At 37.4% G+C, this 25,599-nt stretch overlaps 2 protein-coding genes across 2 annotated transcripts in view; one reads left to right on the top strand and one right to left on the bottom strand.

Annotated features, from left to right (window-relative positions):
• Positions 1 to 731: 731 nt before the first annotated feature.
• On the top strand, positions 732 to 5,575 carry LOC131545177 (uncharacterized). The gene is made up of 3 exons (XM_058783742.1): positions 732 to 1,370; positions 2,894 to 3,949; positions 4,552 to 5,575. Exons 1-3 carry the CDS (start codon positions 1,352 to 1,354, stop codon positions 5,415 to 5,417), a joined length of 1,941 nt encoding a protein of 646 aa, XP_058639725.1. The 5' UTR covers positions 732 to 1,351; the 3' UTR covers positions 5,418 to 5,575.
• Positions 5,576 to 8,433: 2,858 nt separating this feature from the next.
• LOC131550609 (uncharacterized) overlaps positions 8,434 to 25,599 on the bottom strand; it is a 33,783-nt gene continuing 16,617 nt past the window's right edge. The window contains exons 7-11 of the mRNA XM_058792821.1: positions 13,263 to 13,379; positions 12,931 to 13,109; positions 12,665 to 12,826; positions 12,378 to 12,526; positions 8,434 to 10,275 (exon numbers count right to left, since the gene is read on the bottom strand). Coding sequence (XP_058648804.1) covers positions 10,173 to 10,275; positions 12,378 to 12,526; positions 12,665 to 12,826; positions 12,931 to 13,109; positions 13,263 to 13,379 — 710 coding nt within the window. The 3' untranslated portion in view covers positions 8,434 to 10,172. The remainder of the gene's footprint in view (positions 10,276 to 12,377; positions 12,527 to 12,664; positions 12,827 to 12,930; positions 13,110 to 13,262; positions 13,380 to 25,599) is intronic.

Here is a 25,599-nt window from a genome sequence, read left to right as displayed (position 1 = left end):
AATTTACAAGAGTACTGTAAATCAATAATTACAATTGTACTGTAAAAATACAGCAAACTCTTGCATGCTGTAAAATTGTTATGATGGTGTGTAAACATTTGGTAAACTTATTTCATTTCATTCTACTAAGAAGGAACATTTCTTAATATAAAACTGCAAACACTTAATTTGTAATAGTAAAGTTACTAAAAACATGACTTTAACTCAAATCGTTGCAGTTTATCATCAGCTATAGCACACATGCATGTGGTAAAGCACTTAACAAAGAGATCATCACTGTATCAACAACTCTACAGTTACTGTCTTTAAATAAAGCAACAGAACATCAGTGTTTGTGGCTCATCATTGACTGAAGCACAGGCTCTACTCTCCACCACAATGGTGATCCACAAAACTAAATTAGATCTCTCTTGTGCAAAATAATACAGTTCAGTTAAATATTTACTCTCCTTATAGATAACACCTGCTGTTAACAAGCAGAATCACTGAATGAAAGAGAAACAAGAACTACAACTGACTTCAGCCACAGCCTTAGATGAACTCAACTGAAATACAAGACATCATTAAATCTCTCAAGATCTGATTAAACAACTCCACAAACAGCATTACCAGCTTCACACATTACAATTTGACTTTATTTCTGTCATATGTCTATAAAAATTATTTGAGAATTAATAGAAGTTTAGTTGTTTTATTGAAAACATTTAGTTTGACCTCACCATTGTGGCGGTCAGGGTTTGCTTTACTTGGGCTCTTAACCATCAAATTTTAGTCTTAGCTTTTTTCTGGCTGCTGTAACTGTGTTTGTAAAGCGCATTTGTTATAGCATGAAAAGCCAGAAAAATTTGTGATTACGTGCTTTTGATTGATTATTGATAGTGATATAATCATTATCTAGAGGCCTGATTCGAGTTACCATATTGCAAGAAATGCTGTTGCAAGTAAAGCTATTTGTACAAAGACATTTATTTTTATTTATTTATTTATTTTTGTTTTACAGTGTTTGACTTTCTTTACTCCATGGAATGTAAAATGGTGAGGTTTTGTTAAATAGTCAAGCATCTCCATATTGGAGCTTATACTGTCCGCTGTAGCATATACTGTTCTAGGAAGTAGGCTACTCCATTCAAAGATTAACCAAGCCCAACTCTGAGAGACTGGCATTACTCAGAGTGCTACAGCAAAACACATTTTTCTTCATTGTGTCTAATTCACGGTTAATGGGCGGCGTTAGACTGTGATGAGTGGTCAAGGTTCAGTTTAGACGCTTTCTAGTTTCTCTTCTTCAGATCATTCAGTCAGATTACAACAGAGAGACTCTGGATGACAAAAACAAACTTCAAGAGACACAATGGAATCAGAGCATGAAGGTTAGTGTTAATTAACCTAATCTATTACTCATAGAGCTGGTTTAATACAATATTAAGAACTAATTTATATGCTGTTATATACTATTTGTTCTTGGCATTGGCATCCTACATTTATAAATTAAATTTGTTTTACTACATCTTATTATACATTAGTTTTAAGAGAATCACTGCCAATGTCCCAGTGCTGTCACATCAAATATTCTAGAGACTTCTCTTAAAGATTAAAAAAAAAAAAAAAAAAAGTTTATGTTTGGATTCTGACAGATTTTAATTCAAACCTTAATCCAACTCTTTTTTATTTATTTATTTTTTTAAATTTTTTTGTGATTTTCAAGTAAAGGCCTTCATTTGCTGTTTCAGGAAAACAGACTGACTTCCCTGATCTAAGAATTGATTTATTGGCTGTCATTACATCTAAGTTCAAAGTTAACTGATAGCTTGCTAACTTATGCTAGTTGGTCCGAGGTTAGCTGGTGGATCAGCGCTGTCTGTCCTGTAGACGATATAGACAGTCACACAAAGGGAAATTAGTGATGTTACATTCAAAAATGAAGTTCTGAAGATTGTGCCAAAATACAGCAAAGTTCACACTGAAGCATTATAGCTCGATTCGCTAGCTTTCTTTTCTCTATTATCACGATAATATATATATATTTTTAATATCATAACTCATCACATCAGAACTAGAAAGTGTCAAAAAACCCAGTCTTTAATATATATATATATATATATATATATATATATATATATATATGTGTGTATTTTTATTAATGTGTTCCATATTTTGACAAATTCTTATAACTGCAGTTTCTATACAGCACCACTACTGTATTTGTTGAGATCTTTTATTGATGAAAAAAAATGTATGAACAGGTTGCAGAATCAACTATTTCATCAGTACAGTATTTTCTTCTCTTTTTTTAAAACTAACTTACGTACTTTCTTTCTTACTTTTTGATGAAAGCATAAACCTATTCATAACCTTAACCTGTTTTATGACAACTCTATTTTTTTCATGTGCAAGTTTTACTTTCAGGTGCTGCTACATAGGCACACATTACAATTATTATTATTATTTTTTTTTTTTTCTTGAAAAGCAAACAAGTAACAATGAATTCCACATAATTTTATTTTATATGGTAACATTTAAATATTTAAAACTCTTTATTAAAGGTTAGATCAAGTAGAAGAAGAAAAAAATCAGTTGCCAGTTTTTATAACTTTGATACATTTTACTTTACCTTGGCTAGAACGATGTTTGTGAGCGCATTGCTTGTTTTACTGGGGAAAAATATATAAATAAATAAATAATTTGTGCGGTGCCCTCGTGAACCAGTTGCCCATATGTTTACTCAACCAATGCTTTGGTGTAAAAACAACATGCCAAATAATACCATGAAACTGTGCATGGTACGCAGTGGCATTTATATAGCGGGGATGAAACAGTTCGAACCAGAGAAGCATTTATAAATCCATTTATAAATCATCGAGAGCTACAGCTAATGACATGAACTGTTTGACAGGTGATTCGCGTGATCTGAGGATTGTGCTGCTGGGAGTCTGTGGAGCTGGAAAGAGTGCAATAGGAAATGCAATACTGGGTCGAGGGGCATTTAAAGAGAGCAGAACCAGAAAGAGTGAGATACAGAGAGGAAGAGTAGAAGACAGAAACATCTCCATTATCGACACTCCAGGGTTCTTCAACATTCAACTTACTGATGAAGAGCTGCAAGAGCAGATGATGAAGAGTCTTTCTCTCGCTCATCCTGGTCCTCACGTGTTCCTGCTCATCATCAACCTGGGGACCTTCAGAGAGGAGCAGAGGAACATTATTGAAAAGATTCAGGAGATCTTTGGAGCTCAAGTTTTTAAGTTCACAATGGTTCTGATCACTGGAAGAGAAAAAATGTCAATGAAGGAATGGATGCTCTTTATACTTGACACAAAATTTCAAGAGCTGGTCAGTCGCTGCAGAGATAATTATCATGCAATCAACAGTAAAAGTGAGATTACTCAAACTCACATCACAGAGCTTCTGCAGAAGACTGATGAAACTGTCAAACAGAATAATCACCAGCATTACAATAATGAGATTTACTCAACGTATCGAACAAAAAGCATAAGAATAAAGAAAAATCAAGAGGAAGAAAACACATACAAAAGTAAACAGACTTTTACAACCCACAATGTTATGGAAGACAGAACAACACACACAGTGACTGAACAAGAAAACGAAAGCATAAGAGAAAAGAAAAAAGAAAGTACATACAGCGAAACAAAGCAAGAGAAAGAGGAAAGACAAGAACGAGCAAAAATAAAAAAGTCTTTTGAAATGGAAAGAACAACGGAAAGGAGATCAACACATACTGTGATAAGAAAAAAAGAGAGTTTTGTTTCTTATGTCAGACAAACAATGAAAACAACTCACCTATATGAAAACCTGCATGATTACAGCTCATTAGACAGATTCGAGGAATTCTCTAATAAAAGAATGGGAAGCAAAAATGCAGTGAAGACACCAGAAAAACTCTGGGGAGTGAGCAGCAAGGCAACATACCAAATTCTACAATCAGACGACGGTGAGAACTTTACACAAAACTCTAAACACAAAAACCAAAGGTCAGAGGTGAATTCACTGACAGTGGCACTACATAATTAAAAAAAAAAAAAAAAAATTGTAAATAAAATTATACCATGCTAATGCTGATACATTATTCTTAAGTTATTTGTAAAATATGATGAACAATAGCGAACATTAAGTGACAATCTTATTTTTGTGCTCTGCATGATTTACTCTGGTAAAATATCTCCAGTTAATTCCATTAACAGTGTTCGATATATTCCAGATAGTGTTCTAGATATGAATGGATCCAATTTGCATAAAATTAGCACATTATCTACAGACAGTCTAGAGTAGGGGTGGGCAAACTCAGCCCTTCCAGGCCAGTTTCCTTCAGAGTTTAGCTCCAACCCTAATAAAACACACCTGAACCAGCTAATCGTTGTCTTCAAGACTATAGAAGGCTACAGGCAGGTGAGTTTTATCAGGGTCAAATCTCTGCAAAGTGGCCTGGAAGGGCCAAGTTTGCCCATCACTGGTCTATAGAGTCTATATCATACAGTAAATCTTTATTTAGTACATGTTTACATCTGTCCTTTTATATTTTTTCAATCATGCCAGATCTCAGGATCGTGTTGGTGGGAAAAACTGGAGCTGGAAAGAGCGCGACGGGGAACACCATCCTGAGAGAAAAGCTGTTTGATGAAGAATTCTCTCCTGAATCTGTGACTAAGAAATGCAAGAAACGTCAGAAGGTAGTGAATTGTCGAAAAATCTCAGTGATCGACACTCCAGGACTGTTTGATACATCAACAATTGATAAATGGAAACTTAAGGAGGAAATATTAAAGTGTGTCTGCAAGTCAGTTCCTGGTCCTCATGTGTTTCTGCTGGTCATCAGACTGGACGTGAGATTCACAGATGAAGAGAAAAACGCAGTTAAATGGATTCAGGAGAACTTTGGAAAAGACGCTGAACGTTACACTATCATTCTGTTCACTAGAGCAGATCAGTTAACAACATCTATAGACAAGCATCTGACCAAATCCAAGCAGATTAGAGAGCTGGTTAGTCAGTGCGGAGGCAGGTATCACATTTTTAATAACACTAATGAAGATCCAGCACAGGTTACTGAACTGTTAAAGAAGATAGATGGAATGGTGATGAAGAATGGTGGACAGCATTACACAAATGAGATGTATGAGAAAGCTCAGAAAAAGATCATGATGAAAAAGGTTGAAGATGCAGCTTTGGTGGGAGCATCTGTGGCAGGAGTAGGAGCAGCAGTAGCTGGAGGTGCAGCACTAGTTGCTGCTACTGGAGGAGTGGCTCTGCCTGTAGCTTTAATGGCAGGAGGAGCAGCTCTGACGGGAGGATCTAGTGCTAAAGTTATGGCAGATAAATTTAAACACATAATGGGAAAGAGGAGGAATTCCATACATCAGGACCTGAATTTTGTTTCTGAAAATGAGGAAGGAAATGGGTAAACAGTAGGAAGGGGCATATTTTAGACTAAGTATTTTAGTTCATTTCTGTTTTACAATTTATATAATTAGGTTGATTCATATTTATATCGTTAGGAAGACAACTCTAGATGGTGCTATGGGCTAATCTTGTTGTGCAACAGCTTACACACACAGTGCAAGGAAGCTTGAGTGCAAACTCTGAATTTAATTGATTCTAACTAGGAAGTAAACACTCAGTAATACATTAAAGGTGCCATTGGTGATTGTCTTCAGAAACATTTTTTGTTATTCAAGTTGAAAGTCTCTTCACATCCTGATAGCAATCATTAAGTTAAGTGGTCTAAATGTATTTATATGTATTTATATATTCCGTGGAAGGTGTAGGACCAAGAAATGTTCGTCCAATCAAAACGCTCAGTCCGAGCGTTTTAATTGTCTTTCCTACCTGCCTGTCAACGTATGTATTTGCGTACCTCTGTGCACCCTGTTCGCGCAGACATGATACGTCATCAGCACATTCACACACACTGTGTAGACAGAGCCAGAATGGCAGGCAAACATCAACAACCCGATCTTCCTTCCTGGTATTGTAGTACTTTTAATAACTGTGCTGTAAAGTTTTCCTCTGTAAATACATACAATTTAAATTCAGGTCTGGCACACTTTAATGCCCTTTGTATGGAACATAAACGCTCGCTTCGAACTGGAATCATGGCGGAATATCTGGTGATGTCCGCTTCGCAGGGCACTTATGACTTATGGTCGAACAGAACAACCGTCAGACGTGATAACATATACATTAAATGTGCAGAGCGGGGCGGGCGCGAAGACTGTAATTGGAAACCATTGATGTAGCCTGATTTATGTTGTCTCTGGTATTCTGCTCTTTGAGCGTATGTGCGTTCAGGGGGCGTGCCTTTGGACGGCGATTGCAGGGAGGGTGGGACGTTCACTTTCAGTGCTATCAGGCTAAAGTTAGCATTTTCCGAGATCTCCTACTGCACCTTTAAGAACAAATAGCACAAATGAATACAATAGAACAGGGATTCTTAACTCTGGCCGTGAGATCCATTTTCCTGCAGGGTTTGGCTCCAACCCTAATCAAACACACCTGAACAAGCGAATCAAGGTTTTTTTTTAAGATCACTAGAAAGTTACAGACAGGAGAACTTCATCAAAGTTGGAGCAAAACTCTGCAGGAAAATGGATTTCGCGGGCCAGAGATGAGAAACCCTGCAATAGATCAAAGGTACAAATTAAATTAACAGTGCTTTACGTTTTTCTGTAGTTCTAACAGTAGTATTCAAGTACGCAAATACTACAGAAATTAAATGTGATTATTATTATTTTTTTTTTTCCCAAATCACTTTAGCGTAAATCCCGCCCTGAAGCCAGTTTCACTGGTTAAGATTAGGGTGTGGGTTAGGGTTAGTTATAGCATCTAATTCAAATCTTTAGAATCGGCTACGGGGTGGATTTAGAGCTGAACTGAGCTAAGCAACTTCATATCAGATTTTCTTTGCATAAAGTGCATAGTGTATGGTTTTTTGCAGATTTGGTGTGTGGTTTTGGTGTTGGAGTGTCAGGTTTCAGAAATTGTGTGACAACTAAAGATTTTGTGTGTAAGCAGTTGAGAAAAAAACAAAAAAAACAGACCTAAGCCAACAACAGCCTTTAAAATGACTTACAATGCATTATATAAAAACAAGGCAATAATGATTGGCTAATTAATAATTATATGGTTTCATAGAATAACACTTAATTATTCACAATGATTAAAATACATAATGTAGGCTAATGCAAAATAAACAATTTATGTACATTACATGTTATTGCAAATACCTGCAAAGGGAGCCAAAGCCTGGTAATTGCTGCTGTAACACTTCCAGGACGATCAAATCCTTGTTTAACAGGCAATTGACCAAACATTTAATTCAAATATACACTTAATCTTGAATTGTTGGCCACCTTTTTGCTATAGATGACACAGCCTCTATAATTTCTTCAACAAAAAAACATGTGGACATCACAAGCCTTACAAAAATTAACCATGGTTTTAATTAAAAAACTGCTTAATTTTCTTTTGTGTGATTTCTGAATGCTTGAGACTATAAAATCAATCAGACAACTGTATTAATAAAATCATAGCCATAGGTAATTGTCTAGAGCTACAAATGTAATTTGTAAATAATACAATTTAATTAAAATGTATTTATTTATTTACTTTTAGATTTTATTAAATTTCTATTTTGACCACTATAGTAGGTGTAAAAGGTTGTTGTTGTTTTTTTATTTTTTTTATTTCCATAATATTTGAGGGAGGAGGCACAACAATACAATCCTGCTTAGGGCATCCATTTGGCAGCGGCCCTGTGTGTGTGTGTGTGTGTGTGTGCATGTGGGTGTTTGCTGACATGACAAACATTTCATCTCAATATTAAATATTTTTTCCTCAAGATCAAATGAGTAAATGGAGTGATGCAGCATTTCCTCACGAAAATGGACATTTCGAGTGCCATCCGTCCCTCAAACTGGGTTTATTGACTCATGTTGTAAATATAACAGGAAATGTGAACATGCAGTTCTAAGGGTTATTTGTGTTACAGTTTAAATACAGAAATTTCTGTGGAAGATGATTTAGTATTTCATATCTCAAACTGGTATTCCTCTGAAATCAGGGTCAGTCTATTATGGAGCCTTTTTTCTTTTGTGGAACATGAAAAAGAAAAAAAAAAGTTTATAAATGCAGTTAGTATTGTTTATTATTTTGTTTATTAAGATATTTGAACACAAATACATTAAAATAATACAGGGAACTCTATTCATGTTAAAATGTGAATAAGAAAATAAGAAAAAAAAAATATAAGAAAAACCTCAAGCCACATGAAAATACATTTTCACTTTAATTGAGATTAATTTAATTTAAGTTTTAAATGTATATCACAATACCCATAAAACCTGTGGCCTTTCCACCTAAAAAAAAAAAAAATATATATATATATATATATATATATATATATATATATATATATATATATATATATTTATTTATGTATATGTTGTAAGAGGCATATGAATAAAGTAATGTATTGTAAAATGAGTCCTTGCAGAAGAAACAGTTAGCTTTCTGAGCTCAATAAACAAAAACGTAATGGTGCAAGATTTACAAAATCATAACTTTACCACTAAACAACTGTGCTGTACAATGTTAATTAATTTCCCTTTACCATGCACACATGATATAGTTTTAGATCTTCCATTTGCCAACATTTACTTGAAATCATTTACGTTTGATTATTCTGAGGAATCTGAAAAATAAGCTTTTCACCCACCACCATAAAATCCTTCGTTTTTTCCCTTATATATATATATATATATATATATATATATATATATATATATATATATATGAATAAACAAAATTAAAAATAGATTATGAGGTTTACATGTTAGTGTTAAGAGCGTAGTTACAGTTATATATAATTGTAGTTTATACTATAGGCCAATTCACTCTGAACCAACAGACAGCAAGAGAAATGTTCATTAATTTTGTCTGATTAGTGATACCTCTGTTGGGATCTGTTGGTGTTGGTCGGGTCATGGAAAGTCTGAGAATTGAGGTACAATAATATGGTGATTGTCCACATTGCAGCGTCTGTCGGTGTGAATTGGTCTTATAATAATAATAATAATAATGGTGCTTTATATTTCCTGAACCCTTGAATGCATTAAGGGGGTCAAATCGACCTGGCACACTGTGATTTGTTTAAATGTTTTATCGATGAAAACATATATTTAATATTCCATGATTTTTTTTTTTTTTTTTAAACTTGACTCATCAATGTTATTTTTATATTTCTTGTTCACAAAATAGAAAAAGAAAAAAGTCTCGGTACCTCAAGAGTGCATAAAGGGGGTCAAATTGACCTGTATTCATTACCTATGGAATTTCGACAGTATTTTTGGATACAGTTTTGTCGGCTATATTATTTCCTTGAAACTTCATGGATTACTTAAAAATCTTTGGTGAGTTTGTTGCTCTGAGCTAAGAATTAGCAAAAAAGTGCCTGGATGACCTACTACTTCTGAAGTTCACATCTAAAGGACAATTTACTGTCCACAGACCATGTGAGGAGTAGTGAATGGCAGGCAAATGATACTCCGCAGCTCACATGATAATGCTAAAATGGCAACAGATGTAGTACATACGGTACTCATACTGTACACATGTATACTTTTTTTAACAGTCATGAAGCTCTCAAATGTAGAACCTGCTCAGATTGTATGTGATTTCAGATGCATGAGTAGATAAAGGCCACAGCAAAGGACAGCTGAAGGCCCAAACAAAGGGAGAGGTTCAAACTCTGCCCAAAAGATATGCTTAGAAAGGTGCAAATCTGATGTGAAATGTTCTGTCTCTGCCTGCAGATCATTTTCACATGGTCTGTGAGAAATGTGGGAGTGAAGGGTCAGTCGGGAATATACTTTACACTAGATCTAAATTAGTTTAGAGTTTGTATAGGAAAAGTGCAACTGTATTTTAAAATGAATAAATTTAATTGTTTGCCAATATAAAATTGGACAAAAATATGTTTGATAATTAAAATAATTGATGATACAGAAATTTTAATATATTTCAATAATAAGACATATGTATTACTATATAATTGTTATTTCTTCAATTATTTTTAAGGTAAATCATTATTTCCAAAGTGGGTCATTTTCACCCCCTTTATGCATTTTTATTTTTTATTTTTTGGTTCATGCCTTCTAGGGTTAAAATGATGTTGTGGTTGTCTGTGTTTTTTGGGACACTTTTGATGTTGGTTTTGAGTCCACAGCAAAGACATCTGAAGCACTCCGTGTACTGCAGCGTAACCTGGACAGGAATGAGACGAGAGGAGCTGAGTGACTTCAGATCAATTTAACCTCTAAAACTCATGAACCACAATGGAGTTTCATTATAATAAATGGGTAAGAAAAGTTGTTTAATGAGACTAGAGCTGAATTTCTGAAGTAAATACTGAAGCTTTACTTCTCTTCCATATATTGTCTCTGGACAGTTTTTTTTTTTTTTTTAAATACATACATACATACATGATTGATTGATTGATCATACATTCTGATGTTGGCTTAAGAAATCCATTTCTAAAAGTTTGAAGTAGTTTTAAAAGTTTGAAGTTTGAAAGTATTAATGTTATGCAGACAGACAACAGACAGCAGATCAAAGCTGCTGTGTGTCTGATTTTGGATTTGGATTTTTGACAGTTGGAGTTTGAATAGATTTGTCTCACTTCCTTCACAGGAAGGAAATTAAACAAACTGCCTCCGACATTCCTCTCTTAAAGTCACAGATACCAAAATAAGAACAGGACCTCAGTTAAAACAACTGTAATAGTATATCATGACTGGATTTCAAATGGAATATGATGGTAAATTAAATAAATGTCTGATCTCATTTTTGGGGACACAATAAATCAGGAAAGATGAGAGTTCAAGATCAGGAAGAGGATCTCCAGCACGTTACTGCCATTAGTGAAGAAACCCAGAATCCAGGAGCAACCAAGACCACAAGCCGAGCCAGTGTTGAAATAGCATTTCAGGTGTTAACTTTTTTATCTTGTATGTAACATTGTATTGTTAACAGGTACCAGAAATGTTAACCCAGTCAACAATTTGATCTCACAGTGATGTCACCATGAGCTCACAGGATACTCGTGATGAGGTCACAATGTGAGGTAACAGTGAGCTAAAAGTGTAACCTCACAGCGCCCTCACTGTGTGCTCATACTAATGTGAGGTCAAAGTGCACTCACTACACAGATACTAGGTACCCAGCATGCATTGCAGCATGAAGCTTTTGATTGTCACCATTTTTGAGATTCATACACTGATTCTTGATGTTTCTCTTTGTGTTTAAATGACAGAGTAGTTAATAATGTTTGTGTCTTATGCTGTTGTAGTTCTTCATAAATGATTATGAAAGTGAAGTGTCATACGGCCAAGTATGGTGACCCATGCTCGGAATTTGTGCTCTGCAATTAACCCATCCAAAGTGTACAGTACACACCCCCGGAGCAGTGGGCAGCCATTTATGCTGCGGTGCCTGGAAGCAGTTGGGGTTCGGTGCCTTGCTCAAGGGCACCTCATTCGTAGTATTGAGGCTGGAGAGAGCGCTGTACATCCACTCCCCCACCTACAATCTCTTCCGGCCCGAGACTCAAACTCGCAACCTTTGGATTACGAGTACAAGTCCGACTCTTTAACCATTAGGCCACGACTTCCCAAGACCAAGACTGCATATTGAATCTAGGTGATGACTGTGTTGTTGTTATCATCAATAACAAACCACCTGGTTGCAGTCTCTTTTGGGTTTCCTTGCCATAACAAATGTGCTTTACAAACACAATTACAGCAGCCTAAAAAAATATAATGTTATAAAGTCAAGGGTCAAGAGCCCAACTAAAGCAAACACTAATCACTATGATGGTAACATCAAACAAAACAATAAAACATCATCATCTAAATCTCTGTTAATTCCCAATAAGCACTTTTGAAGATGTCTGACAGAAATTAAGTCAGTCTGGTTAATAATGAGTGTAGCTGGTGATTTGTTTATTTCAGTTGATTTCATCGAAGTCAGTTGTATGTTTGGAGAAGGTTCTTATAACAGAAATCTGTTAGCTGGGCGTGCACTCATGAGCTCATCATGTGAGAGCACTGTGATATCTCTGTGATAGTGTTGAGAAACAGGAAGTAGAATGTCCCCCAGCGACTGATATTTGAGCTGCCTCCTCTTAACCTGCTCAACGTTTTGAATTCACAATGAGCTCATATATTACTCACACTGTGAGGATCACCGTATGAGAATGGTGTGACGTCACTGTGATCATCGCGTGATCTCACGTGTTGACTGGGAAGCCCTGAGCTGTTTTATTTCATTCTAAACAAACAAACAAACAAAATAAATAAATAACTCACTCTTCCCTGTTGTAGCCTTCAGGACCATGCACAATGCAACCATGTATCCAATCACGCACAGGACTCCACCGACAAAGGGCAAAGGTCAACAGGGCCAAACTGAAGAACGCCAGCACCACGGTCACAGACACCAAAATCACCAGATCCATCTGTCAGTAGAAAACATGTGTTCCAAATATGTGCTATTCTTAGTGTTGTTGATCATCTACTGTAGATTGAATTTGAATTATGCTAGTGCTTTCAGTGCTTCAATCTTTTGAGGAGGTTTGACTTGTTCTCTTTCGTACCTTTGGTGGGCGGCTGCTGATTTGAATCAGAGCGAATGTTGACAAATGAACACAGGAACACACAGTGTAGCTGCTGTTGGTCTTTAAAACAGAACAACCATCTACAATCCACTCGCTGATATTCCAGTACACACAGGACAGAGAACCGCTGGAATCAAACTCCTGCAAGAAGAACAAACTTAAAGAAAATATCAGAACATTGAATATTAGATGTTTTTAGATGTTCATCAGTGCTCAGGTTGGACAAAAGCATGTTTCAGTCTCACTCTGATGTGTCTGAAGGTGAAGTTGACTGGTTTGGTGAGTGTAGTGTTGGTAGTTTTGGGAAGAGTAGCTGAGATCACAGTAGACATCATGGTTTTAATCGTGTCTTTTGATGTGTTGAAGAAGTCTGGCTTCAGTAGATTCTCCATCGTGTTGTAGCTCATGAAAGCCACAGCAGCTCCTGTGAGCCAGAGACAGAAACTACAGTACATGCAATACTATGTAAAAACATAAAAAGTAAGTAAATGTGGTTTAGTGATAATGGTATGATTTTTTTTCTTTTCATGATTTGTTTTTTTGTTTTTGTTTTTCCACACAGAGATAGTTGACATACTTTCATTGTTATTCTTGGCGATCCCAATGAGATCGATGTCCACAGAAGAACTTTTTGTTTCAAGTCGAGGGGTTTTATCTAAGGTGACCAGTGGTCCAACCATGAAGACTTGACCCTCTGATTAAACAAAAAAGCAAAACACTCTAAATGATTACCACCATAAACTGCACTGACTTTCTGTTTTTCTTCTTTGAGTGTTTGGTAAATGTCTTATGAATCTTTTTTTTTTTTTTAATGGAAGAAAAATAATGACAAATATCTTTGAAACAATAAAGCATGTTGAATTGCACTAACTGAATAAATAATGCATTAAATTAGCAGTGCTTGCATTGTAATGCCTTGTATGTTTGCATTTTAGGGGCTGACATTTAACATAGTTGTTTATTTAATGACTATGCAAACTATTTAGGCAAGCAAATGATGTTAGAAGTATAATCACTTTTCTATAGTTGTACAGTTTGTTTTAGGTTTGATATTTGCCAGACATTCTTTCCCTTGCTATTGAGTCAATAGTCCTACAAAGATATCAATATCATGATTAGTTTTAGCAATATGCAAACATTTTATATAGAAATAAAATTAAAATTCTAAATCGCCTACGTGTATTGTAGCTGCACATTTAAACCGGAGAAAGGATGTGTTCTCTCCCCACTGCTCTTTTCCCTGTACACCAATGACTGCACCTCTAAAGAGCCCTCTGTCAAGCTCCTGAAGTTCACAGATGACACCACACTTATTGGTCTCATTCAGGACGGTGACGAGTCTGCTTACAGATGGGAGATTGAGCAGCTGGCTGTCTGGTGCAGTCTTAACAACCTGGAGCTCAATACGCTCAAAACAGTGGAGATGATCATGGTGTTCAGAAGAAACCCTCCTGCCCTCTCCCCACTCACCATCATAGACAGCACTGTGGCTGCAGTGGAGACATTCAAGTTCCTGGGATCCATCATCTCTCAGGACCTGAAATGGGACACTCACATCGATTCCATTGTAAAAAAGGCTCAACAAAGGTTGTACTTCCTTCGTTGTTCTTCCTATGCAATGAATAATGTTAAACATTCAGTATTAATGCCTTTATAGCTGATGTGCGCGGACTGAAAAGCAAAGAGCTGAGTGGATTGAGCGCGTGCCGGTGCAGATGCGCAAGCCTGTCGAGTGAATATACCTTTCTCACAGACATCAATGGAACGTTTGTAGTTCGGTTGGATATGTCAAAAACAAGTAACCAAAACAATGCACGAGTTAATTAACGGTAGGTAGGGAGAGAGAGAGATAGAGATACACTTCTGTTGTGTGATCTTTATTGATGTTCGCTCACATAGCATGCATCATTTGGATTAAAACTGAATCGTAAATATAAGACAATTTATAGGGGCATTCACTATAAAATAAATCATTTATTTTCAACCTTAAGCATACACGACTTTCCCCAGTCGACAATTTTATCTCACAGTGATGTCACCATGAGCTCACAGGATACTCGTGATGAGGTCACAATGTGAGGTAACAGTGAGCTAAAAGTGTAACCTCACAGCACCCTCACTGTGTGCTCATACTAATGTGAGGTCAAAGTGCACTCACTGCACAGAGACTAGACACCCAGCATGCATTGCAGCACAAAGCTTTTGATTGTCACCATTGTTGAGATTCATACACTGATTCTTGATGTCTCTCTTTGTTTTTAAATGACACAGTAGTTCAAAATGTTTGTGTCGTATCGTGCTTTTAAAATCCTTCAAAAACAATTATGTCACTGCTGAGTCCTATACTGTATAATCAGAGAGCCATTATTAAAAAACTTTAGATTAATAACTCCTCACAAAGACTGCATACTGAAACTAGGTGATGTTGCGCTGTTATCATCCGTAACAAACCAACATCACCTGGTTGCAGTCTCTTTTTGGTTTTCTTTGCCATAACAAATGTGCTTTTCAAACACAGTTACAGCAGCCCCAAGAATATAATGTTATAAAGTCAAGGTTCAAGAGCCCAACTAAAGCAAACACTACTCACCACGATGGTAACGTCAAACAAAACAATAAAACATCATCATCTAAATCTCTGTTAATTCTCAATAAGCACTTTTGTAGATGTCTAACAGAAATAAGAAACAAGAATCCCCCCCCCAGCCCCGCTCAACATTTTGAATTCACAATGAGTTCACATATTACTCACACTCCCAGGGAAAGCAAGAGCTGATAAAATGTAAACACTGTAACTTGAATGCAATGTAAGTCGCTTTGGATAAAAGCGTCTGCTAAATGCATAAATGTCAATGTAAATGTGAGGATCACCAGATGAGAATGGTGTGATGTCACTGTGATCATCGCGTGATCTCACGTGTTGACTGGGACTGGCGAAAGTGAAATTAGCAGACTGTGTGAAATGCGCTAGGTTGTACTGTCCCTCTCATTCTGCACCAGCACAAATACGTGCACGCGTTGCGCATGTTTTGCTTGCTTTATGAGTGTTTCTGCATTATATGAGTGGCTTTGGAATATAAATTGCAGCATGTTTCAGATGAAAAGAAATACGCGACTTCTATTTCTGAAAATATCACAGTTAGGAGATTTATAACGAGTGGTTCCCTGCATTATTACAGCAAAACAGGTGATTACAGTACTGAGCTGCTGCAATGGAGCAGCTCTAATGCAATTAAATTAAAGATGATGTACCATAGAGCAAAAAAATTAACAGGGAAAATAACAAAAACTTTTAAAATACATTTTAATGTGCATAATTAAGTGTGAAAATAACCGAAGGATATACAGTCAAACAAAAAATTATTCAGAGACCAAATATAATTTTTGATATTTTTTACTAGTGGGTGCAGGACATTATAGTTCATTTATGTAAGTGAGGATAGCAAAATAAAGTAAACTGTGACATATTATATCCAAAAATTCTTCATACAGTGGACTACTGTATGAAATTGATACAAATTTGGAACCAAAAATTATTCAGACCGAGTCTGGGAAAAAACTGAAGTTCAGGTTTGCATGAACCTGGTTGACAGCATGCCCAGGAGACTACAGGCTGTCATTAAGGCTAAGGGTTGCCTGACAAAGTATTGATAGTTGTGTAAATATTGTCATACTAACAGCTGTCTGAATAATTTTGGTTAATTCTAATCCATCACATACCTTTCTATCAAAGTTATCTGATATTGTCGAGCTGAATTTGTTCTGACACAGTTTAACTCTAAATTCTTGTCATATTTTACTACCATAAACTATAGCGAATAAACTGTGATAATGTGAGAAATGTTGAAGGTGTCTGAATAAATTTCAGTTTGACCGTATCTATTTGATAAATTAAGTTAACCAACTAACATTATACATACTCTTTTGGTTTCTGTACCCAATATTAAAAAATTTACAAATGCAACGAAAATATCGTTATCGGTACTCGGTATCGACAAGTACCAAAAATCAAAGTATCGGTATCAGGAGAGTACTGGAAAAAGTGGTATTGGTGCATCCCTACAGATAACTATTATATATGCCAGTAAAATAAATATAGTAACCATATTATAATATTATATTACCTTATATATTACTTATATTAGTGTTTTATAATTAACATATCATAAAACTATATATATTGTAATAATATATAATACTGTGCCCAATCTGTCACGCCCACTGGACTCTGGTCAGTAGGTCACGCATGCCCTAATAGCGCTGAAGTAAGCTAACCCTGAAACAGAACCTACTCCAGAGCAGGTTATGTTCAGAGAGTAAGTTGCTATGGCAGGGCTCTTCAACTCGGCTCCTGGAGGGCCAGTGTCCTGCAGAGTTTAGTTCCAAACCTAATTAAACACACCTGACCAAGCTAATCACAGTATTCAGGACTATTTAAAAAATAATGAACAGGTGTGCTGGATAAGGGTTCACAACAAAAAGCCCAGTGATAAGTGAACTCTCCCGGGAGTTTATTTGTCCACACTCAAGAGTGTCAAATTAACACTGAAGCACAGTTAAAGTTAATGAGATAATTAGATGATTAATTAAGTGATGATTGACCATTATTAAAGACACCTGATGTTAACAAGCAAAATCTAGTGATGGCCAGATGAAGCCTCATGAAGCTTTTTAGCTTTTCAGCCAAGTGGTTCACAAAAGGGTTAATTTCTGGAAGCTTAATTTGCTCACAATATCACCTGGTGGCCAAAGAGTGTAAAACAAGCAGATATATTACAGACAGAGGCAAGTACTCCTCGCTGCAGACTGTAGCACGGTGACGTCCGGTACCTATGTCACGTATATGTTTACCGCGCATGCGCAAAGTGACGTATAGTATGTCTATAAAACGCATGCGCAGTAGCGTGGTGACGTCACGTACCTACATTACCTATGTATTTACCGTAAATACGCAGGTTAAATAATGGTTCATTCACTTACTTTTGTTTTCTTAAAGATGTGCGTTTGTGTTGGTTTTTAATTGTAAGGATGCTTTGGTCATAATCATAGAGAGTGTCATTGCAAATGTGTGCGATTTCAAATATTTATGACATGTTTTATGATATGTGTTAGTATTCGACGTGACAGGGATTCTGCTGGTCTTTAAAAGTCTTATTTCGCCTAAAATTAGACTTTAAAGATGTATTAAAATAGAGCAGAAATACTTATATTAATAAAGTAATGAATTGCATGCATTGCAAAAAAATAAATACATACACACACATACATATATATATATATATATGTGTGTGTGTGTGTGTGTGTGTATGTATGTATGTATGTTTCTCATATGTGTCATCTTTTTCATTAACATTATCAAAAATTAATAGATACTGTAACAAATGTATTGTTCATTGTTAGTTCATGTTAATTAATACATTAGCTAGTGTTAACCAATGACACCTTATTGTAAAGTGTTACCTCTTAAATTTATCGTCATGTTCATATGACTTTTTAGGGACATTATCAGTGAGACGAAATTCAGAGAAGAGGCCCACTTCATATGTCTAGACAGATAGTTCTTTAACTCCTTAACGTAGTGAATACTGTAAAACGTATTTGAGTGTCTGTCTCTCTTCTCATCTTTCTGTCTGTCTCATCTCAACTATCTGTTTATTTTTGTTTGTTTGTTTTTTTCCTGATAGAATGTATTGCCCTCAACTGTAAAACTTTCAAATTGTTTCAGGCTATGCTTTCTCAAGCCAAGCCAACCTAAATTTTGACTTGACAAACTTTTTAATTTAGTTGGTTAATGATGATTATAAATTAAATCTCTTAGGTACTTTACAGACAAAGCAAAGAACACTCTTTTTCTAACACCATCTTATAATATTTAAAAATACATTTAAAATATTTTCCTTTTATGGCTCTTTTGCCTTTCCTCAAAATGATTTAATATTGTTTGTTCTTTTATGTAAATTAGGTGTCGTGAACTGGAGTGCATTTTCTGCACAATACAGACAGGAGTGCCGGGTGTCGTATTCACAGACCCAGTGCCTACGGTGCAGTGAGATACTGTATTTAAAGACTGCACACCTAGGTATGTCAGGAATGACAGGATGATTAATTTATTAATTTCAGAATGAGTAGATGCAATTTTTTTTTCTTTATCATGTGTCATGTTTATAGTCTATAGTCTTAATAAAAGATCACTGTTATCAGTTTGGTTTTTTGGAGGCACCATGCATAAAATAGGATGCAGACACTGAAAATATACTGTATGTAGTCAGCTGAATTTAAAACTATTTTATTGGCTTAAATATTTCACATGCAGAATTGCCAAAGCAAAACCAAAATGTCCAAAATTATACAAAATAAATAAATAAACAAGAACCATGACAGAGTACAGATTAAAATAAGAAAGGCAGCAGCTATTTGCACTAAGTGATAGCAGGATTTTCTGCTATTTAAACTACTTATTGCAAACAGTGGTAATTACCTGTACCTCAGTATTGTAGTACATTATAAAACAGTATGCAATAATAACTTATTGAGTGTAAATTATCATTTATAATTATATAATTATATAATATAATAACCCAGTCAACAATTTGATCTCACAGCGATGTCACCATGATCTCACAGGATACTCGTGATGAGGTCACAATGTGAGGTAACAGTGAGCTAAAAGTGTAACCTCACAGCGCCCTCACTGTGTGCTCATACTAATGTGAGGTCAAAGTGCACTCACTGCACAGAGACTAGATACCCAGTGTAGGGTTTGATACATAAATATAATTTTAATTTAGCTCAAAGGGAATCATTTATGATTTTATAGGGAATTTGAACAGAATCACTGTTCTGCGGCTGATCACTGAGTCGGCAGCGATTCACTGAACGAGCCGTATAACATCAACTCTGCACTGGATATTAAAATCCAAAATATAGTGAAAACACTATTAATAAGCACAGTAACAAGATCGGCAGATTAAGACATTAACTTGTAAGCACAAAACACAAGATACTTCTCTTTTGAATATAAATAAGACTTTATTTATATAAACCTAAGACATAAGCTAATCTAACATGAACACACGCATTCACACATTCACACGTTGCAGATAGAGAGAAAGGATGAGTTTAAGAGAATGAGAATGTGAAATCCCAAGTTTATAGCAATATGTGCTATTGCATAGACCTGAACAAACCATCAATCACGTAATTAACCCTCGCATTGAGTTTCTCAATGAGGCTAAAATTTATATTAAATGCACCAGTTCAGTTAGAATCTGGAGTTGTTTTACTTGCGTTGCCTTGTGTTACAGGGATTCCCTTCTGTCTTCGTCGTCGTTGCAGGAAAGGGGTTTTCCCGAGTTGGTGATTGGCTGGAAGTTCAGTAGTCTTTGAAGTGATGTCTTGGGAAGCCAATGGTTGGGCGTTGGCTGAGGATGGTCTTGGAGTCAGTTGCTGGTTGAAGTTTGAAGCGGGTGCAGTCGGAGCTGGACTTTGCGGCAAACTTAACTTTTGAACACGAGACTCAACGGAAAGAAAAGAAACTAAAGTAAAAGAATAAAATGAGTAACGAGACTAGGTGGTTTTTCCTCTCATCATGGTGTTAAGTAGCAACTGGCCTGTAGGCCAGAGCACGCTCAAAGAGCGCTAAAACAGCGTCAAAACGCGGTGGCGAGAAGAAGAAGAGGAGAAGGGAAGAAGGGAAGAAGGGAAGAAGGGGCAGATTTGATGCTGTCCTGAGGTTTTAAACTCTGCTTTTTGGACACATCCCATCTGGTGTCTTGACCAATTAGATAGGCTATTATCTTAGCTAGGGTTGTTCCTTCCATCATAAATCAGTTTGTTATCTGGTCACATGGTCTGAATTTTACACACTCTTGCAAAGTATAATTTTGGATGTGATTTCTATAACCAGAATATGATTCATTTGACAAAGAATCAGTTGGAAGAAACGTTTCAAGCTAGAAATGTCAAACTCATACATACCAAACACGACTAACCTTAAAGTCATTCAATAGTTATTAGAAAGACATACATAATATGTGCTTAAAACATGATAGTCTAATGTGTGGTTACATACATAATATAGTGTTATGCCTAGAAAAGTTCCTTTTAGGATGATTTTATATGCATATGAAAAAGAAAGTCTCTGTGTAGATCTGTGGGGACCAAAAGACATGTTCTTTGGACAGAAGGATTTCCCTCTGGTTCTTTGTCTTCTATGTGTGGGGGAAGAGTCAATCTAAAGAAGCTTGTGATTTCTCTCGTGGAACACATGTGATGGCCATCTCTTTGACCATTACTCTTGATTATTTACCCCAAATTTGACGATCTCCTTCCTGCGTTGAACACTTATCAATAAGTGTTCTTTTGTCTTAATGTTGCAAACTGTTCTGGAAGAGGCTTGTTGGTTAGGCTTGCTCCAGAGGTTGGAGATAGGCATCTTTACGACGTTGTCATGTTCTCCTGGAATTTCGGCTCCTCATGTTTCGATGTCCTGATCGAATCTTAGTTTTGTCTGACTCGTTCTGATGCTACATACCCCCCTTGATTGGCGATGTGTCGAGTTGGAGACATCGGCAAGCACTGGATAATCAGAGGCAGAAGAAGCAGACACAAACACAGCAAACAACAAGACAACACCTCCATGACAGTTACTGTACTGGTGCAGGGCATCAGGTTATTCGGGTACAGGCGGTTATATTCAATTGGTCAATCTAGTTCGGTAAACTGAATAGTTTTTAGTTCAATTTTGGAAATTGTTGTTCTAATTTAGTTTAGTATGTTGATTCTTCGATCAAATTTTGTGATTAGATTTGTTTGTTTCTTCTAAGTTGTCTTAACTTAAGAGTGTTCACCTTTAGTTTCTGGTGACATCATTTGTAGTAAAATGACTTGACCTATCGTGCATGGATATTAGGTGTAGTGAGTCAATCCTAATATCAGACCTTTGACCCTTGAAGGGTGTCTAGGTTTTTCACCTACTAAAGAAAGAGGGGAAGGAAAAGGATAGGTAAAAGAAGAACAAAACAAAACAAAGCTGCTGTGGGTTTTCCTAGCATGGTTTGCAACTACTGTTGAGCTAGGATGTCATGTGCAGCTAGGAAGTCATGTACCTTAACTTAGTGTCAGATGTTCTAACTATGGTGAGGGTAGCTGCATGTTCCTTCATGGTGGTGTATGTAACTTTATGTTACGCTAAAATTTGGATATTCTACTTGTGGGAAGAATATGTTTGTTAAATGTGTTATCAGTGGATGTGGTACCTCTGGGTGTAGGTAATGTTGTGTGTGTTACTGGTATAGTGTAGGTGTGGTCAGATCTGTTTCAGTCTGTGTTGTCTCCCCCCTTTTCGGGTATGTCAGTGAAGACGGGCTCTCTGCATCCTTGGCTTGGATGAGGGCGTGTCCATGATCTAATGGGGGTCAGTCCAGAAAGGCAGGAAGTTCTTTAGCAGACAGTCGGAGGTAGTTTGGCATGGCTGTGTGAAGCTGGGATGCAAACTTCTTCTCCTATGTTGCATTCCTCTTGTGCTGCCTTCTGGATGTGACAGACTTTCTGACCTTCTGTGCTTTGGTGGTTGCTGTTGCACAGACAGGAATGTGGTTCTTGGAGTTGGAGTTCATTTACCAGTTTGTTAGTGAGTGATGGGTGACTGAGGTGATGTTCTCTGGTACCTCAGTTTTCATCAACAGTTGGCCGTGAGAGACGTGCTCGTTCGGGGTGGTTGTTGAACAGGTGCTTGTCATCTCTGATATGGTGGTGTACCATGTGATCACCGGCCTTCCGTTCTGTCGCTGGTCACAGCGAGCATGACTCAATTTTGTAGTCATCTGTGTTCAGCTTATCTTGAAGGAACTCTTTCAGTCGTCTCATGACTTGTTCCATGTCTTCTGATGGTAAGCTGTCTTGTTCTTGTGCATACTCAGCGCTGTGCACGTCTGAGTGGTGCTGAGGTGGGTTTCGTTGTTGCTTACCCACACGAGTTGCTCTTGGATGAGTCAGGCGATTACTTTTGGATGTCTGATCTTTTGGGTTTCTTGAGAAGCGTGGCTTGTCCCATGGATTTTCCAGCGGTTGGGCTGATAGCTGTCGTGGACATAGGGGTCACGTTCTCCGTGCTCTTGATGGAAAACTCTGGCATTGTGATGCAACTGGGTGTCGTCCAGTGCAAGGCTAGAGTCTTTGGTGACAGAGTTCAAGAGTGTGGAGGTTTTGTTACCTTTCTTTGAGGCCATCTTCTGCTTGTTGTAGGCCTTCTGTGTTAGGTCACGCAACTGTTGGATGGTCATGGAGCGTGGACAGGCCATGACGCCTAGATGGTGACTGACTCCAGGGTGCAGATTTTTTAGGAAGAGGCTTTTGAAGTTCACATCCTCTTCAAGGTCAGGTTCGTTGTGTGCACCAAAGTAAGCTTGTCGGAGTCGGTTGTAGTAAGCTTGTGGAGTCTCTTGTCGACCTTGTTTGGTTTCCAAGGCAGTTAACAGTCCATGTTCGGACTCTGGGTCTGTAAATTCTTTAATCAGGACCTCACAAAGTAGCTGGTAGTCTGACTTTGTTCGACTGGGCTGTCGATCTAGGAAGTTTCGTACCTCGGGACTGGACGTTGCTCTAAGGAGGTACAACCTGTCTCTGTCAGTCACATGAGGTCTCATTTCTAGATAAAAGTCGATATCTTGCAGATGAGCCTCGATGGTGTGGCCCTCTGTGGAGTTCGGGTTGAACTTGCTGATGTTTTTAGACAGCTTGTCGAGGTCTTTGACGGTCATCCCAAGTGCAGCTCCAAGGTCTGCTTGGAAGGAGGTTTATCTTTGTTGACAGGAAAGAGTTCTGTGGCGAAGGCAGGTGAGGTTTTGGGTTGTGGCCCTTCGCTTCTTCGTTGCTAAGGCATCAGTTCTTGGACGTAGGACTCGGCTCTGCTCAGCAGTGGTGAGGCTGAGAAATGTTTCTCTTGCCTTGGCTCTTGTTTCTGCTCATAAGCATGTTTGAGTTCTTTTCTGACCATATGGAGCTCATGGTTGGTATCGTCTAGTTGTTGGGTCAGATTGTCCATTTCAGTTTTGAGTTTGGCATCTTTACGACGTTGTCATGTTCTCCTGAATTTCGGCTCCTCATGTTTCGATGTCCTGATCGAATCTTAGTTTTGTCTGACTCGTTCTGATGCTACACCAGCATGCATTGCAGCATGAAGCTTTTGATTGTAACCATTGTTGAGATTCATACACTGTCATTTAAACACAAAGAGAAACATCAAAAATCAGAGTAGTTAATAATGTTTGAGTCTTATGCTTTTATATTTCTCTATAAATAATTATGAAAGTGACGTGACTCAGAATTTGTGTTCTGCAATTAACCCGTCCAAAGTGCACACACCCAGAGCAGTGGTCAGCCATTTATGTTGCAGTGCCCGGGGAGCAGTTGGGGGTTCTGTACCTTGCTCAAGGGCGCTGTACATTCTCTCTCCCCACCTACAATCCTTGCCTGCCCAAGACTCAAACCCGCAACCTTTGGATTATGAGCCTGACTCTCTAACCATTAGGCCACAACTTCCCAAGACTGCGTATGGAATCTAATGACTGTGTTGTTATTAGTGGTGGGCCGTTATCGGCGTTAACGTGCTGCGTTAACGTGAGACTCTTATCGGGCGATAAAAAAAATATCGCCGTTAATCTATTCTCAAAGTTGGGTTGGGAGCTGGGTCTATACTACGCAAGCTATGATGACTTTCACCTTGATATTTTAGCGCGGATGTATACCTAGCCGATTGCACTGTAGGGGGCGAGAACGAGTCTTCGAACCTGTGTGCATGCGTGCTAACATGGATGCAGCTATGAAGCCGCCGAGTTTGCTTCAGGGAAAATTTATTTTTAAGAAGCTTCCCAATGGAAATCGGCAAGTCATTTCTGTCTCTACCTTACATGGTCGCTCTCTGTATCACAAGACAGCGGAGTTCCGCCTCGGTTCGCACACACACACACACACACACACACACAAACAAACGTAAGTGCACACACAAGTGAACACACTCCCAGTCCTATTTGTACATATTAAGCAGCAAAACGTCTATTTAAATATGACTTCTGTGTGTCTCTGTGTTAATGTATGGCACAGACGCACGGGTTTGTTCACTACTCATACAGAAGACCGCGTGATGCTTACGGCGATATTAACGTCTGTCGTCTCACTAAATGAGGACGTAAATACATGAACAACATCTCCAGAACTGCTCTGAGAGTCACTTCATGAGCATTCGAGCGTTTCATTTGAGAAAAACTATCCTCACGGCAACCCGTCAAAATAAAAGTTCGGTTTCACTTGAAGACATTGGGCAGAACGTAATAGGCTACTACTACTAAAACCTTATCTTTAAGGAATAATCATACAATGTCTTCAATGTTATTATCAATATTAAATTCTTGATGACTGCTAGTTGTTTACTTATCTACTTGGCAGAATTCAAATGAGCCATTTTAATCTAGATTAATCTAGATTAATTCCAAGATTACAGTGAGATTAATCTAGATTAAAAAAATTAATCTATGCCCACCACTAGTTGTTATCATCAATAACAAACCAATATCACCTGGTTGCAGTCTCTTTTTGGGTTTCCTTGCCATAACAAATGTGCTTTACAAACACAGTTACAGCAGCCCCAAAAAATATAATGTTATAAAGTCAAGGGTCAAGAGCCCAACTAAAGCAAACACTAATCACTATGATTGTAACATCAAACAAAACAATAAAACATCCCCAGTCAACAATTTGATCTCACAGTGATCTCACCCTGATCTCACAGGATACTCGTGATGAGGTCACAATGTGAGGTAACAGTGAGCTAAAAGTGTAACCTCACAGCGCCCTCACTGTGTGCTCATACTAAAGTGAGGTCAAAGTGCACTCACTGCACAGATACTAGGTACCCA

This window comes from Onychostoma macrolepis, chromosome 01 (assembly GCF_012432095.1).
Source record: "Onychostoma macrolepis isolate SWU-2019 chromosome 01, ASM1243209v1, whole genome shotgun sequence".
Lineage (NCBI taxonomy): Eukaryota > Metazoa > Chordata > Actinopteri > Cypriniformes > Cyprinidae > Onychostoma > Onychostoma macrolepis.
Note: the sequence above shows the minus strand (reverse complement) of the source record. Positions and strands in the feature narration are given on the sequence as shown.

What these genes read in the sequence shown, in the direction of transcription:
- LOC131545177 (XM_058783742.1), top strand. An exon ending in AATTCTACAATCAGACGACG is followed by an intron (nt 3,950 to 4,551) that starts GTGAGAACTTTA and finishes CAATCATGCCAG; the next exon opens with ATCTCAGGATCGTGTTGGTG.